This window comes from Xenopus tropicalis, chromosome 3, assembly GCF_000004195.4.
Source record: "Xenopus tropicalis strain Nigerian chromosome 3, UCB_Xtro_10.0, whole genome shotgun sequence".
Lineage (NCBI taxonomy): Eukaryota > Metazoa > Chordata > Amphibia > Anura > Pipidae > Xenopus > Xenopus tropicalis.
This window is the reverse complement of record NC_030679.2, coordinates 78,132,451-78,150,037: the sequence shown is the minus strand read 5'-3', so window position 1 is coordinate 78,150,037 and position 17,587 is coordinate 78,132,451. Positions and strand designations below refer to the sequence as shown.

The 17,587-nt window shown below is 37.3% G+C and overlaps 1 protein-coding gene across 1 annotated transcript in view; it reads right to left on the bottom strand.

The window, feature by feature from the left end:
* Positions 1-373: 373 nt before the first annotated feature.
* Positions 374-17,587, bottom strand: part of ccdc146 (coiled-coil domain containing 146) — an 84,602-nt gene continuing 67,388 nt past the window's right edge. Inside the window, exons 12-19 of the mRNA XM_018092324.2 lie at positions 17,090-17,178; positions 16,834-16,998; positions 14,237-14,461; positions 11,295-11,523; positions 5,980-6,108; positions 4,774-4,911; positions 2,951-3,199; positions 374-1,656 (exon numbers count right to left, since the gene is read on the bottom strand). Coding sequence (XP_017947813.2) covers positions 1,453-1,656; positions 2,951-3,199; positions 4,774-4,911; positions 5,980-6,108; positions 11,295-11,523; positions 14,237-14,461; positions 16,834-16,998; positions 17,090-17,178 — 1,428 coding nt within the window. The 3' untranslated portion in view covers positions 374-1,452. The remainder of the gene's footprint in view (positions 1,657-2,950; positions 3,200-4,773; positions 4,912-5,979; positions 6,109-11,294; positions 11,524-14,236; positions 14,462-16,833; positions 16,999-17,089; positions 17,179-17,587) is intronic.

Genomic DNA, 17,587 nt, shown 5'->3' with positions numbered 1-17,587 from the left:
TCCTTTTTTATAAATATGTTCTTCCCAGTCAGACTTCCTGCTCTCAGAAAAATATTTTAGGGCACGGCATGAGTCTGCTCAGTTTGCTTCTCACTCTCTCCCCCTCACAACTGTGCTATGTAATCTGAGCTACCAGCAGCCAGATCTGCAGCACAGAAGCTACAGAGACCAAGCTAAAATGGCAGCTGCTATCTTAAAGGAGAAGGAAAGGCTAATAAAGAGTTAATGTCAGTCCTCTCAATAGTGCCCTTAAGTCTCCCCATATTTCTCCTGTTCAGATGATCAGAAGCCTCATAGGAAAAAAAATCCAGAGCTGTGTAAAGAAAGTTCCCATAATGCCTCACTCCTGCACCAAGACCCCTGTACATGCGCAGTTAGTAAGACTATGAGGAAGCTTCCTGCTGTATGGCGCAGATCACTAATTTCTAAGGGGGGGGGGGAGCTGGAGAGAGTAGAGAGCTACACAGACGCTGGCACAATGGCTGGCACAAAATGGTTACCTTCTCCTTTAAAGATCACAAAAATTGTGGGTGTTTTTTGTTTTACCATGTTTTTAATTGTTTAAAGACCACTTTAAATGCCCTGAAATCACCATCTATTGTCATTAGAATTTGACACCATATGTGATTGTCACAAGACTTACATTCAAAAGTGGGCACATCTTCAGATCCACAGATTCATGCAATCATCATGTGACAACCAACAATATTTTACACAGGACCCTGAGGGTCATAAAAAGCAATTTAAAAGCAGTTTAAAAGAGAAAAATTAGTTGGCCAAAACACACTGTTCCTGTAATTGCCATTAGAGCGGCAGATAACCTTCACAAAACGTATTGGTTTCAGCTTGTGCACCACAAATAATAACTTTCTACAGTTGTTTTCCATTTCCTGTTAAACTTTTTTTTTTTAAATTTAGTAGCAGCTCAATAAGTTCTTATCACTGAGTCACTAACTGTTGAAGTGTTATACTTTTAAAGGAGAAGGAAAGGCAAAGTCACTTGGTTTTCTTGGAATGTAAAACAATACAATAATTCTCATAAAACAATACACCATCTTCAGGGACATGGCCAAAAATGGTGCAGAGCCAGGAGATACTCCTGACCCACCATGCTAAGTCCCTATGTCTCACCAACTCCAATGCGAGCAAAATATGTAAACTCTCTACTACTTATTCTCTTCTTTTTCACCCCCCCCCCCATTCACTCTCTTCTCCCCTCTCTCTTATACATTGTTTTGTTTGTTTGAAAAAAGGAAAATAAAAGCAATTTATATTAAACAAAATGGTGCAAAGCAGTAGCACTGTCAAGCAAAGGAAGTGGGCAAGGGCATTGTGCCTTTACAGCTCCAATTTAAAAGACACTATCTCATTGTATAAGGGCACAACAGGTGCTATGCTGGTATTAATAAAGGAAGATTGTTGCTGCAGATCATTGATAAGTTGTATATTAGCTTATATTTCAATAGGCTTTATTATTGGCTTCCTTATGTGCCTCATATTGGAACCAGTTTCACTGGGTTTGAAAGGAGCTAAAATTCCATAAGGTCGGGGAAGTGGAAGAGCACTTTCGTCATCAGGAATGTAGGCATTGGGGCGTTGCTCAGCTGTAGTGTATGCCCCATTAGGCAACCAATGCTGTTCCTCCTCCTCAGCCATCTACAAGAGAGAATATTTACAGCCATTAGATACTGAGTCTGTGATCCTTTTATTATGAAATGCCAACATACAAAATGTCTATAGTGACATGAGAGGTTAAATGTAAGATATCTTATGTAGGCTGAGGCAGATGCATGCATTTGTAGGAATAAAGTGAAAAATAGATGTTGAGAAAGCATATAAAGACATTTTAGAATGCTGTATTTTGTATGTAATTTCCTATTCAAGTATATGATGTAAAAAAAAAAATAAACTCAGAAGTAACATTTTACTAAGGCTTTGGATTGTGTTCACCTTTCCGCTAGATAGTCTATGCGTTTAGCTGTCTACACACAACCATGCAATAAATGGCAGACATACATATTAAGGGCTTCTTTGTAGATTGAATGCAAGGTCATTCAAATTTGCAACAGATGTTAGAAGTTGCAGATCTTGTTTATGGACACAGAATATTCATCTCTATGGAATTATAGAGTTATGTAATGATTTTCTGATATGTGCAGCATTATCAGTTCCTATCAGGGTGCCTCCCCAGGCGCTGTTTGATTTGCACATTTACTTACTTTAGTGTACTGGCACATGAGGAAAATTGCAAAGTGTGGGCAAAGAAGGCAGAAAAGTGTATAGATTTCGCACAACAGAAAAATCCAACTATCTACTGCAAAATTTCTGATTGTGATTTTTTTTTTCAGCATTTTATTTAAAAGTTTTATAACAACCATTATTATTCACGTGTACAGAGTACAGATTATAATAAGTATAAAGCATAAATTACAAAAGTGAAGGAAAGGAAGACTAAAAGAATGAGAGAATAGGTTATGGGGGGGGGGAGATTGGAGGTGGGTTGGGTAGAGTGGCTCTCCTGTTTGTGATTTTTTTAGCCTTGCAAACTAGGACCAGCATTTTTGGCTCATGTCTGAGTCTATGCACATTTACTCATGGAATCTAGCTTCCAAATCAGACAAAAGTTAGTGATGGGAAATCCAATTCACACTGAAAGCTAATTCTAGAGGCTTATATCACCATTACAAAGTGACAGTGCCAAACTGTAGTAATGTAATTGCCAATAACAACCAATAAGCAATTCATTTTGTTTAGACTGCTAAATCAATTGTCTGATTGTTTGTGTTGGTAAATAAAGTGGTACAATTTAGCACTTGTGCTACTAAATGAGTCTTAATGATGCTTAATTCCAATGTAGGTGGGTTTAGAATATGGACAGCATTAGAATTTTCCCACCAAGTTTTGTAATATAAAGTTAAACCAACTGGGATTACTGTATATAGTTACTTACTCTGGCTTTGTCTTCCTTCTCCTTTTGGAGTCTATGCTTATCTCTTATCATTTTTTTCCATTCATTCTCTGTCCCTTCACTAGGCGGAAGTCCTTGTTCCATCCTGGTATGACAAGCCTCCACCATTTTTTCCTTGTTCCTTAATTCTTCCTGAAGCTTTATAGAATTTGCTTGTTGCATTGATAACTCTGCAATCAGAGACATCATCTTCTGCGTTGTGTTCTTTATCTTCTTGTGGAGTTCATTCATCTGCCAATATAGGCAGTTTATAAACAAAAAGCAATATGACCAAGAAAAAAATAAGTTTTACTGCCTCTTTCCATGTTAAGGAGCTCATTTATCCCACTGGCTTAAAATAAAAGTTTATACATATAGGAAGATCTAGGAAATAGAGCATCAGAACAGAGAACAAACAGTAGATCAGTGGCTCAGGAGGTGCACTTGTTCTATTTAGAACAGGAGGTAGGTTGGGTGCACCAAGTGCATTTGTGATAGTTAAGTGCAGGTAGTGTGTTTTCACGCAAGTACTTTTAATGCATACATTTTTGCGCAACTACAGCTGTGTTTGTAAGTGACCCCTGTGTTTGTTGTACCCCCTAAACATTGCAGATCTCTGTATAAATATATTGCGAAAAACTTCTCACGTGGAACGCTGCTTTATCTAAATAAACCATTTTCATAAAAATATACTTTTCTAGCAGTACAGTATGTGCCATAGGATCCTAAATAGAAAACGGACAAAAAAAGATGTAAGAGCAATATTTATCGATATAGAATTTTACCAAACTGTAATAATAAGATATATACTGGGGGATAGTTTTCCTTTAAGGCTATCCCACTTGTAATAGGTTTAGGTAGTTTATAGATCTTAACAGTTTCTGAACTATTTAAAATAATGTCCAATGCCTAATCCCTGCATGTGTCCATATATTAATAAAGTTTTTACACTATTATGTTTTCTCTTGTTTATATTTTGTCAGTGCTGAGATCTATGATGTATATAGTCCTGTGCTGGTTGGTTTTTTTTCAGTTTACCTGACATGGTGATTTCAAGTGACATGCAGCAGTACTGAACAAAGTGGCATGGACCTTTCTTTGCATTTAATTTAGCAGCAATTATATCTTGTGTCCCAAACATATGGAGAGTGTGGTTTGATGACAATCCCACACATTATAAAACAAGCCTCTACGCAGAAGCGCCCCAGTTACCAGGGGCGGCAAAAAGCCGCTCCTGGTAACTTTAAGAGCCGAATTTCTGGTTTTTAAACCGGAAATTCGGCTCTTCTAGTGCAGAGAGCGCAATTGCAGGAGCCGCCTCAGGCGGCAATATGTCTAGAATCGCCCCTGCCTCTACTGGAACATCTTGCCATAATAATTTGTGAAAACTAGTGTTTAAATTAGAAAACATTTGCTCTAGAAGAGCCCGGGGTGGCCTGGAGGCATATTTGGGCAGTCTATTTCTCTCTCTCTCTCAGGTTTCTCTGAGTCACATGACAGAAATGACATCATCAAGCACCAATTATAACTGGTGACATCACCAAGCACAATTTATAAGGATATAACTTACAGGATATTTATGGCTACTGTGTATTACAGGATGAATACTGGGTGTGTTTGAACTTTATTCATTACTTTTTTTTTTCTTTATGTGGCCACAAGATTTACTGGCAAGGATTTCTTTAACTTTTTTTTCTTTTTAAATAAATACCCACTTATCATGGTGACGCTATTTTCTCAGACAAAGACTGTAATCCAAAAATGTTTTGAAAAAATGACCAGTCTGTTTCATTCAATCATTATCTATTTTGTTTCTAAACAATTACCTTTTTAGACAGCAGTAGTGTGTCCTGCTTTCCATTTTCTGCCTTTGTGTGTATTTTCTTTGTCAAGTGGGAAACTTGTTCATAGAGTAAATCTTTCTCCAATAATTGCTCTTCTTTCTGCGCAAGGTGCAACTCTAGCTGTGAACACAAGGTAGTGGTAGGTAATCAGCCATATACACAGTAAATCATTGTACTTTTATAGTTTATAGCATTTCCCACAAACTTCCTTATTGTTTTATTTATTTCTAACCGCATCATTATGATTATGTGTCAGTGAACTAATATGTTTTGCCAACCAGACTGACCAATGGCCAGCAGCAATTATACAGGATTATGGGTCCACATGTGGTCAGGTTTAGTCTACGTCTATGTCATTTACTTTGATTCTGAATAATAACATGTGAATTATCTTTCCAAATATAGCTAGCTGTGAGATACCAAGCCATGCAAGGATTTAATCAAGTTACTGGTAAATGCAGAGATGTCAATAAACCCCATGTTATTAGGGATATGAGCCACTTTGGGCATTTTGAAACCTTGTATTATATTACCATTTACAGTGAAGAGCAATTAAATTAAAAAATAAACAGAACTGAAACATTGTCACCCTAATAATTTTGAGTTATGTGGCATCTTTGTTCATTCTTACTTCTGCTAAAGAAATATAAGTGAAGGCTCGTTTGTCTCTACAGGTATAATAGATCTGCATTGTTGGAAAAGTGTTTTCAAGTAACCTCATCCCAACAGTGTAGATACATTATTGAGAGCGCTATTATCACATTTTTTTCTTGAGCAGGAAAGCAGAATTAACAATTAATATGTATACATTATTTGTCTAAAATAAATGACATGATTGAAACTCTGGGATTTCATAGGTTCGAAGTGACACTTTGTCGTGGTGGGCATCTTACTTCCACACACAGAATAGAAAGATATTTCTGCAGTTTTTTTCATAATTCTGTAAATCACTTATTATTATTATTATTATTATGCACAAAATTGGTTCAGTGTGTTTTTTATGCTCTAGCAGGGACACATGCTGTAACTATTGGATCTTGGAACCTCGCATGAGAAAATTTAAGCACAATTTCTATCATGATCCATAAACAAATTATGACAAATAAATACAGATGGTGGGAATAATTGTGAACCCATATTCTGATGTTTAACACCAATGTGTAACTTGAATACATGTATTCTTCCTACCTCCTCTGTTTTTTTCATAAGTTCTTGCAGGGAAGGATCTTTTCCTTCTAGCAGGCGGGTTCTGTATTCTTTCCCTGGGTCTTCAGTTTGTGTTTCCAGCTCAGCAACTCTGTCATTGCACTGCGAGAGCTGTTAAATAGAGAAGTCCAAGCATTCCAATTTATTAAACAGCCAACAAGACTTTGCCCATCAAGTTGAAGGGTAAGAGAGAAGGGCCTAATTCTCAGTGTCCCTCAAAAGGAGGGGAAACCAGTTCATAGTTACATAGGGTTGAAAAAAGCCCAGTCCATCAAGTTCAACCCTTCCAAGTAAACCCAGCACACACAAACCTATACATACCTATCTACTCACATACACAAATTACATATAGTTCAAGAGGATATATGCCAAAATATACATGTGGCAGGGAGGAAGGCAGTATTAGGGCTCTGGCACACGGGGAGATTTGTCGCCCGGGACAAATCTCCCGTGTCTCGGGTGACTAATCTCCCCGGGTTGCCATCCCACCGGCGAAAATGTAAATCGCCGGTGGGATGGCATACGCGGCGGCGCGATTTCAGTGAGATCGCGCAAGTTTCAACTCGAGGCAACTTGCGCAATCTCACTGAAATCGCGCCGCCGCGTGTGCCATCCCACCGGCGACTTACACTTTCGCCGGTGGGATGGCAGGTGATGGCAACTTGGGGAGATTAGTCGCCTGAGACACGGGAGATTTGTCGCGGCGACTAATCTCCCCGTGTGCCAGAGCCCTTAGAAGCCAATGGCTCCCATGCGTCTTCAGGTTAAGACACATGGAGCTACTTAGTAGCAGCTACTTGTCACGGCTACTAAACTCCTGCCATAGACAATACTGAGAATTGCTTTTGCTAAAACACACATAGAGACAATCAGCATTGTCTATATTAGTAGCTGTGACAAGTAGCTGCTACTAGTAGCTCTGTGTGCCTTTACCCCCCACAGGTCTGTTAATCATCAAGCTTCTGCTACAATGTTCCAGCAGTACAAAGAATAGCAAGGCCAGGCCTGGATTTGTAGGAAGGGCAGGTAAAGCTTTAAGTGTTGATGACATTCAACACAGCCCAGATCAAAGAGAATAACAACATCTTAGAATCTATGATGCTGATGCAAATGTACCATTGTATCAGTTATGTCGATTCTATGTGCATGGCACTTGCTATTCTTTGTTAAAGGTGTAATGGACACAACACAGCTGCCACCTAAGGTACATAGTGCTTGCACCTGGTAACATAACAACACATTGGTCATTTCCATGCTGGATTTTTTTTAGGAAAAGTTTAATTAAAGATAAACTATACCCCCAGAGTGGGGTATAGTTTCCCTTTATCAAACCTCTGACAGTCATGCATTGTTGTAAATTGTAATTGCAAGCTGAAGTTGTAATCATCCACTGTGTATTGCTATCTGTGTCTCGACTGATATTTAAAACAGACCCTGCAAGTACCCAGCAGCCCAATAAACAGTGGCTGGCTATGGCATCTTACAGCATTACCTGTAGCATTAGCCAGAATCCACCTTCCAATGACTTTAATTAGTTATCCCTTACCCTAGGCCGCCCATTCTCCTCTGAAAAAAAACAAAACCTCTCCAGCTGGAGCATCTCTATAGGGTGGGCTGCCGCCATCTTCCTCTAGCTTCCCAGGCATTTCTAGTTCCCCTCAGGCTTAACACATGCTTGTTTGAAAACCCTTCAGAACATCCAGTTTCCTTGTCTTTTAAAGTCATGTAACTTTTAAAGTTCTGCTTACTGAATACAACAATATAATGTATATACATATAAATCAGAAAATGATTGATTTGTGACCTTTTATTGAGTTGTGAGATGATATTTTTCAGTTTGCAAATAAGATAATTATGCCTGTACCACAAGTCCCTTTTACTTTTCATTTTTTTTTTTGAATTTCAGCAAAAGTAACATTTCCTTTTAGTACTGAGTTTCTCTGTCTGTTACAGATAAAAGGCACAAACTTAAACTCATATTATGGTTTCTATTAATGAAAGGCTCCAGCCAGAATTCTCAAGATGTTTCTGGAACAGGATAAAGGAACAATGTACAGTGCAAAGGGAAACACCCTATTGTATTGATTGCTTTACTTCTTTTAACATTTCACAAACTTAAAAATGAGAGAGTGATATCTTCCTTTATACAGAGCAACCACAGTTTAGTGACACATATCAGTCTGCATGTACACGCAAAGACTTTGTGATGCTAATTGGTAAATTGTGCCGATCAGATTTTTGATGTTATCTTTTAATAAACTTTTTATTGTTTACATGGAATATACACAGGTCATAAACCTGAACAGATTAACAGTTCAACTGCATAAACAGTTCAAAGCCTGTGTTGGCCACTTTGGCTAGCCTCATTTGCCAGTGATTTCCCCATCTGACTACTGTGTCCAAAGGGCATGGTATAAGCCCAGTTTTAGCCTACACAAATTGAGACATTTGGTAACTTTCCTGGTCCCCTTTTCAACTTTTTTTTTTTGCAGAAACTAGGACTGTCCTGGGGAAAATAAGGCAGTGGACAAGTTTGGCAAATACAGTCATACAGTTCATTACAGACTAGAATGTATTAGAAATGTTTACTGTGACACAGGTAATCAAAGCAAATGTTAGGCTTCTGCAGCATTTTTTCTTTTAAATGTAGTGCTTAACCGTTTTATCTGTCAACGATGTATGGGATACGTTGTGGCAGAAAAAGCCTTTACGAGATGTACGATGTACGAGACACGTCGCTGGCAGATAAAGGATACTCTCTGCATACTCTGTGGGCTATGAGCCAGGAGGCTGTCATGTTGGTCCTGTGACGCGATAGTCAAATTGCAACATTTTTATGCGATTTTCTGAAATGTCATAAAAACTGTCTGACAATACAGGTTGAGTTTTGACCAAAATGGCTGGCAGCGGCTGGAAGTTAAACCTCTCAGATATCCTTATTCACACTTATACATGTCATCACTGAATTTCCAAATAAAAATCAGCATGTTTTAATGTTTTGCACAAAGAGGAATTCTGTCTTTGGAAAGAAATAGCCTTATAGGAAACATAATGGCTCATTTACTATGGGGAGAAAACGCGAAAGCAGGGCACAGGCACTATTATTTTCTGTATGGGCTCTAAGGGCAATAACTTTTTCCTATAGACTATATATAGTTTCTCACTTTGAGAAAGGCCGTTAGTCCCAGGGTGGGCGTTCATCTACAATAAAACACTTCTTTATTTTTATAAGACCTGTGAGTGTGGTTTCATTTTGTTTTTTGTTGTAACATTTTTTGATACTGCACCCAGACACCTAATTATCTATTTTTATACGTGAGTGCCGGCAACTTTTTCCGCTAAATATATATATTTATTTTTTTTATTCACTTCTCAAAGGTTTTTATTGTTATAATATTAAACACAAGTTTAAATGCCAATTACTTAATTTACTAACAAGTGGGCATCTTTTGAAAATAATCCAAAGGGAAACGGGGTCAGGAGTTGTTGATGTGCAACGCAGAGTACAAAGAATTTTCTGAAACTGTATTTTCAGGCACAGATAGGTCATTGTTCAGAGGGACTCCATGCCTTCAAGTGGAACTTTTTCCAAGAGTGTTTTCCAAAAATAAAAAGTTGAATAGGAAAAGGCCAATTTGTACTGAGGACAAATATTCCTTATTTAAAATGACTTATTTCAGTTCCTGAGTGCATGCACTGTCTCTATTCAATATGGAATGCACTGTAATTTTAAAATGTGGGACCATTATAACACCGAATAATGTATTGGTAGTGTGATACAAGGCAATACAATATTCTGAAGAAACATCCTGTGTGTTTTCATCTTTTAGTTTCAGAGACTGAAGAGAGAGTTGTTTTAATTTTTTAGCTGGCAGTAGATTTTTCAAAGCTAATTGCTGATTGGTTGCTACTGGCAAAATAGTGTGTGTGCGTTAGAGAGCTAATGGGTTATGCAAAAAAAAGACTGTTTGCCTAGGTTCAATAACCTATTGCAACCAATTAGCACATAGTATTTACTGGTCACCTTTTATTGGTTGCTAGGCATTACTACACCTGGGCAAACTTTGTGCATTTTATTACATAAGAAGGCAAGACTGTAAGCTCCACTGGGGCCTGGGTCCGCCTCCTCTATAGAAGTTCCCCCTTCCCAGCCGCTCTCACCTACACCAGGGCCGGCTCATAGTTGCTATGCCACGGATGAACTGTATAGTTTGTTAAAGGCTACAATATATGAATAATAGATAATCTTAATAAATCTCTCTTAAGGTCCAGTCATAGCATAGTCTGAAATTTGACTTCCAATTCCTTGATTATTTCCTTAATTCAAGCAGAGATTTGCTGGTGAATTTAGGATCACTGTAATCAATGATTATTTCATTGGTTCAAACAAGATTAATTGCTATACAAGTGGCTTCAGTATAATTCACAACACAAAATCAGAAACAAATCATCATTAGTTGCCCCTATGTATATTAGGGCAATTATTTGACACATAATTATTTTATATAATGTTTTCCATACATAAACTAAGATCTAAGGCTGGCTGATTCTTGATTACTATCTTAGCAGCTGTATTTTTAGTTATAGGTTAGTTAATGTCTATCTAGTTTAATACTTAATGTAATACTAACAAGAAAAAAAAAACACTTAAAAATATTAATGTATATAAAAATAGTTACCTATAGGTAATGTTGATTGTTTTAGACCAAAAGGTTACTTGAAGTTCCTAAAACTGTCCCTACTCAACCTGCACAAATATGGCAGCCCCCTCACAGAGGAACTTGGGGGATCTGATAGGTAATGTAAAAGCGTCAGGAAGTACTTTTATGGCAAAATTATAAAGTTCATGCAAAGACAATGTTATAATATATTTAAAAAGTAGTTTAATTTCAGGTCTCAGTATGTCTTTAAAGGAGAAAGAAAGGAATAATCACTGGGGGGTTGCCAAAATGTTAGGCACCCCCCAGTGATTGTAGTCACTTACCTGATACCCCGGTGCGGTGCCCCTGTCAGCAGAAAACTGCACCAGTTCGGGGTAGCTGCTCACAAGCAATCCTGTCCTACGGTCTTCTTTCTTCACGATCCTGGGGCTCACGCATGCGCAGTACAATGAAAAAGCCAGCTTTTTTTGTTAAAGTTTGGCTTCTGACCTTTTTACAAATATATATATCTTTTTTTTTTTTTTGCGCTAGTGTTCAAACAAACTCCCAAGTCCCAGCCTATTCTGTAACAATTCATACTAAGAAATATAAACTGCTGGACTGAACACTCGCTGATTAAATCATCCTTTTACTGACCTGAATTTGAAGCGTCACGAGATCTGATTCCAACATCCTCTTATTTGGTAGGTTTTTTTGCAACTGCTCAACCTGTCTCTTCTGTTCTGCAGCCTCTATCTTAAGGAAACGTATTTTTTCATCCATGGATACCATCTCTAAATCTCCATTCCTCAGAATCATTTCTTGAATATTTATTTTCTCTAAAAAAATACAGATTTCCTCCTCCCTCTCAATTAACTGAACACCCCTGTGTAAAGAAAAAATGCAAAGAACAAAGACAAGATTGCATTAACCTGCCTTTAGAGCTGGAATGAACTGCCCAGTTGTATGCACAAAAAAAGTGAATACAGTTGATATATTGCTTATACAAAAGGCCAATACACACTGGTTGGTTAAATTACATGGTGAACTTGTATAATAAGGAATTATCCTAATCCAAAAAAATCAAATGCAGTGCCCAAAAGAAACATGTCACAGAAACAGACGACAAACAAAAATAGGTTCTTTATGACCAGAGGTCTTAATACTACATTATTATATTACTTTTGGTGCAAAACGCATGATGAGATTTGCCTTTCCCTGCCCCCACTGCGGCATACATTTCCCAATTATAATCTAGTGCACAGTACTGGGAGGGAGCTCCCTAAAAATTCTGTATCTAACTTTGACCCAAAAAACTTCAGGGGCTTTTCCCCACGCTTGCTTGTACAGTATCTATATGCCAGCCCTGTTTTTGTGTATTTTCTTATATTATTAGACACAAGGCAGGCATCCGCTTCTTTCTACTCATCACTATTCACTATCATTGTTGAATATCTTTGAATCGTGATATTGTCAAATGTGAATATCGAATGTCCAGATAAGGACGTGTTCAAACTTTTTCATAGATACATTTAAATTAGATTTGACTTTAGTGACTTATTTATTGAGTATATTTGTCTTTTATAGAAACTATATGATTACAACAAACCATAACATTTTAAATTATTGCTGGTACATGGAGTCTGTGTGTTCTGTGTTTTTGTGGGTTTTCTTTGGTTATTCCAATTTCTTTTCACAATTAAAAAAATACTGAAACCAGTAAATTGACCCTAAAATTTAGATATAACTGTAAACCATTAAAGGACAATGAAAGGTTAATATAAATTAAAAGTAAGTCTAAAGGCATTCTTTTTAAGTACTTACTGCATATCTAAATTCCCAGATCCCTGCTTGCTTCTCTGAGATATGGTGCTGGCAGCCTACAGCAGTGTGAAGACTACAGTGACATCACTGAAATCTCTCTCCCCTTCCTGTAGGCTGCCAGCGGCAGCCTTCCTATTCTCTGAGCATGTGTGTAACTTGATCCTGTCTGCTGTTCTGAGCTACACATGCCCACCAGCCAATCAGGAGCGGATCTGGCAGAGGGGGAGGGAATGAAACACATGTGCAGTATGAAGCAAGGAGGGAAAGGAAGGGAGAATACCTTTTTAGAGATGGCTGCCTGTTCTAGAAAATGTGAAGTAAGTGTGACTGAGTAAATATTTGATTAGGTGAGCCAAAAGTGTGGCCTTTTTACTAAACAATAGGACGACTATTGGGCAGTATGCTTTTTAAATTTTGACTTGCATTCTCCTTTAAACTCTCTGGTGCAGGAAATAATGTGGATACAAACATTCCCTCTGTAAAACTAGGAGCACTCTTCTTAAAAATCACCACGTTCCCTAAAACATATAAATACAGGCAAAAAGTATCTATATTGGCATATATATATATCTATATATATAAGATTCATATTTTCCCAGCATGACAAACAAAACACAATAGACAATAGCATGGATTCTGTCAGTTTCTTAAGTATCTGAGAGATGTTTAATGATTTTCTAATGAAGTCTCTGCGGATGGGTCAGATGAAGAAAGAAGCAGGTCCCAGAGTAAAGTCACAGGGCCATAAAAAGGTGCTGCTGGGTAAAACTCTCTGGACTTCATCCTTATTCACACCACAAAGACGGAGAAGGCAAAAGGCAAAAACTGCAAATAAAAGACCTGAGTGGGCCAAGAATAGCACTTTAAATATAAGCCCATTGTCACTGTTTCATCTTTGATAACTCGAATTCTCTATTCGGTCTTAATTATTAGTTGGGGCACTAACTACACAATCCAGTATTTGGGTCTATGTTTCTTTGTTACCAGTTTCTCCGCATGTCATGTAATAAAAATACATTCTATGAACAAATGTATGTAGGGTACCTTTCTGTCCAATATCTCATTTTAAAACTAGGGGTATTAATATAATGTTGGTAAGGTTAGCCTCTACCCTTCTGAAGATGTTGGGCACTAATGATGGGTGATAAGGCCTGGCTCACATAACATCAGTTCCAATTCATCCCACTGGTGTTCAGTTGGTTGAAGTCAGGGATCTATGCAGGCAAGTGAGGTTCTTTTACTCTTATCTTAGCAAACCAATTATGTCTGGATTTTTATTTGTTCAAGGGTTAATTATTTACAGGGAACAATCTTCCCCTAACTTTTTCAAATAGGAGGCACAAGTTGTTACAAAAAGTCATTGTATGGGAGGCTCCTGTGCCAGCAATTTCAAGAATTAGGGGTGTCCACATACTTTAGGCCATATAGTGTAATTATGTTTACATTATAACTGTCTATGATCCCACTAAGCTTCTTACCAACATGGGATTGACAGGTCAGTAATTCCCCATAGAGATAAGTGGTTTAAGTACATACTTTACACAATTATAGACTATATAAATGATTTGTATGAAATGAGCTAGTAACTGTAAATGCTTTCTAACCAAAGATCTGATTTGTCAGGGAAAGACATTTTGTGATTTGCTTCTCTGGCCAAAATAATCTGGCAAAAAAAATGTCTATGTGATGTTAGCCTAATAGATTAGTAGAGATGCTCAAATCTACACCAGTCCCTGCTGATTAGTAATTCATGGCGGAGAGCTGCCCATTCTCACCTCTCATTTCTGTTCTGGACAGCTGTTTGGTACTTTTTGCGAAGTTGTATCATATCAACCTCAGCCTGATTGATCATATTGGTGAGTCTGCCAATTTGCATTTTCTGTTGTTCTCTCTTTTCTTTCATTTCTTCAAGATAAACACGAACTCTGCTCAAATCCTTTTGCAGACTGTCCCTTACCATTTGACTGTTGTTCTCCTTTAACTTAATCTTCTGTAACTGTCTATAAAAGAACAATGACAAAATTAGAGTACCTGTACCCTTCTTATGTTTTAAACTGAATTTAAACCTATCTTGTAATACTAATACGTGTTATACAGTTCACAGGTGCCCCATCCAATATGTAGTAAATATTTAGGATCTATAAAGGTATTTGTTATTTGTTGGTATTTGAGTATTTGTTAGGACAAAGAAATGTCTTTTTTTTTTTTTTTTTTTTTTTTACAAATCTATGGATCCTTATGGGTTGGGAACCAAAACTGGGTTCCAATTCTATTTATCGATGACTTCTTCACTACAATAAAATTTTCTTCTACCAAAGACAATAGTAGCAAATATTTAGCACCCAACTAACATTAAACTTAAGTCAAAAAGATTACACGGTTAAGAAAGGATCTAAATCTGTTCTGCAAATTAACCAGGACCTAAAACTATGCAATGATTTCCATAAACAGTTGAGTGACTAAAAAAGCCATAAAGCATCATAAATCAATCTGCTTGTGTTTACAGGGAATAGTCTTTAAAAACACCACAAACATTCATACTGTGCTAATATCACTGACATTGTGTACACACCACAGACTCCCTGCTAAGAGGTTTCATCTTAAAGTTAAGGAAATATTACTGTGAGTGGACCCTTAATGCCAATACACTGCATGCTGCTTGCTATACTTTCAAAAGGGTTTGGGGTGAAATGTGCTCCATGTGTGACAAGACAGTATTCCTTATCCACTAAGTGTAACGATTGTGAGTGAGGTACACAGTGGTGTTTCAATATGAAATAGTCTTCATTTTTTTTATAGGTAATGTTTTATTGTTTTAAAACAAAAAGAACATTACACAAAACATAGGTCAGTGGCAGAATAAAGTACATATGAGAATATTTTTACTATTGTTGGTATATTAGTCGTCTCGACTATGTGACGAGCAACCTTTTCTCTATAGTAATCTTATTCCTATCACAGATATGATTAAGAGTGAATACCCAATACACAAAGGTCTACATAGAAGGTTTAGGTCCTCAATACATATAGAATAGAGTATCTCCACCTAGCCCTGCCTCCCACCATGGGACTCCATGGGAACCTCTGGCTAGCAGGGTGAGCTTAACTTTCAGTTTGTCTGATTTACCAGTGTGATCTAATTTTGGACTGTGGGAGGTTTGGGTCCCATCCATGTCATTGCAATAATTTTTCTTGCATAATACAGGAGTGTTCTATATCTGGGTCTGGCATGGTTGGCATTTATTAATTTATCTAAGACTCCCAGTATACACACCCGGGGTGTAAGCAATCTAGGAAAGTCTAGCTTATCTGCCAGGAGATTCATAACCTCAGTCCAAAACTTGGCTACATGTGGACAGGACCAGACCATGTATAGAAAACTTGCCTCCTCAATCCCACGCCTAAAGCATTTTGCTTCCCAGTTGCGCCCCATAGACCTCAACTGTATAGTTGTGAGATAGAATTGGTGCAACCATTTAAACTGTGAGAGTTTAAAAATAGTGTTCATTTTTAATTTGCTTTTCCTTATTTATGTTCTGCTGCACTCAACTTTGGTAATTAAACTGCTATGTAGTTGCTGGGGATGCTTACCATAGTAACTAAACAGCAGTTTGCATGTAAACACAGAAAGATAAGTAAGAGAGTGCCTAAACAGAAAGCTAAGCAATAAAAATAAGATAGTTGTCTTTTATCTAGAATGCTCTGAAACTGGACTTTTTTTTATTATAAAGACAACTGAAATCATTAACATTGTTAGAGGTATTTGCTTAAAATGGACTCTATGGAAGATGGCCTTCCCATAATTTAGAGCGTTATTAAGTAGAACTCAAAAATAAGTGAAGCAAAATTTCAAAATAGGTAGATGATATCTATTAAAACCATGCTAAAAAGAATTTAATGGTGAATTTAATACCATTTAAAATACAAGGAAAGGCTAATTCACTAGGGGGTGCCAATATGTTTGGTACCTTCTACTAAATTAAATAATTTCATTTTTCCTCTCGGACTGGAAGATCTCTTTAGACAAATTTGCACTGGCCCAGGGATTTCTCTATAGAAGAACCATGCCGTTATCTTGCTTGTATTTCCCAGGAATCCCTTGTGTAGACATAGACTTGTACATATGCAGTATATTAAAGTTGGAAACCACCCGACATCAGTGCCCAGCCTCACATGTAGTGGAAAGCCTTCCCAGAGGAATAGAGGTTGTAACAGCAGCAAAGGAAGGACTAACCTCAGAATGAGATGTTGGATAGTCTTGGCGGAAAATATTTATCACTGTACTTTGTTCTTCCATATTGTTTGTAAAATTAATAGTATTTGAGTTTGTTGGTAGCAGAATAGGGAAACTAATAGTTATATTTCCACTTACCTGTCTTTGTTTACTGCATTGTTTCTGAGTATCTCCATTTCATTTGCAAAAATTTTTAATTTTTCTCGTAGTTCTGAGGCTCGCTGCATAGCTGTCTGAATCAGACTGACGCACTTATTCCTCTCATTCCGAATGATGTCATACATTTTGGCAAATTCTTTAAGCCTGTAAAATGGAACCTAGTTAATTACATTATAACTGTATTATTAATTTTTCAAACTTGTCCATTCCAACATGGCATTTCCATGTGCTCTACCTTTTTTGGACGTCCTGGTTCTTCTTTTTGTGTTCTCCTATGATCAGCTGCCTTCCTTTAACTTCCTGCAGAACTTGCTGATATCTTTGCTGTTAAGAAGGATAATTACATAAATAAAAATCATTGAGCTTTACTGATACTGACATGATCATATAATTATTGCCTATTTCAACTGGACTTTTCATTTACAAGTATTACACAGCCATATAGATTATAATCACAATTCATCCCCAGGGGCTCTAATGTACCTAAAGTATGAATTCAATATGCCTCACATTTTTTCAAATATAATTCTCTATTACCTCAATGCCTAAGTACTGGGATTGATTCTATCACAGCGTATCGCAATTGAGAGATGCTAAGTCCTGTTTGTCTAAAACAGGGATCCCCAACCTTTTATACCTGTGAGCCACATTTAAATGGAAAAAGAGTTGGGGAGCAACACAAGCATGAAAAAGGTTCCTGGGGGTGCAAATAAGAGCTATAATTGGCTTTTTA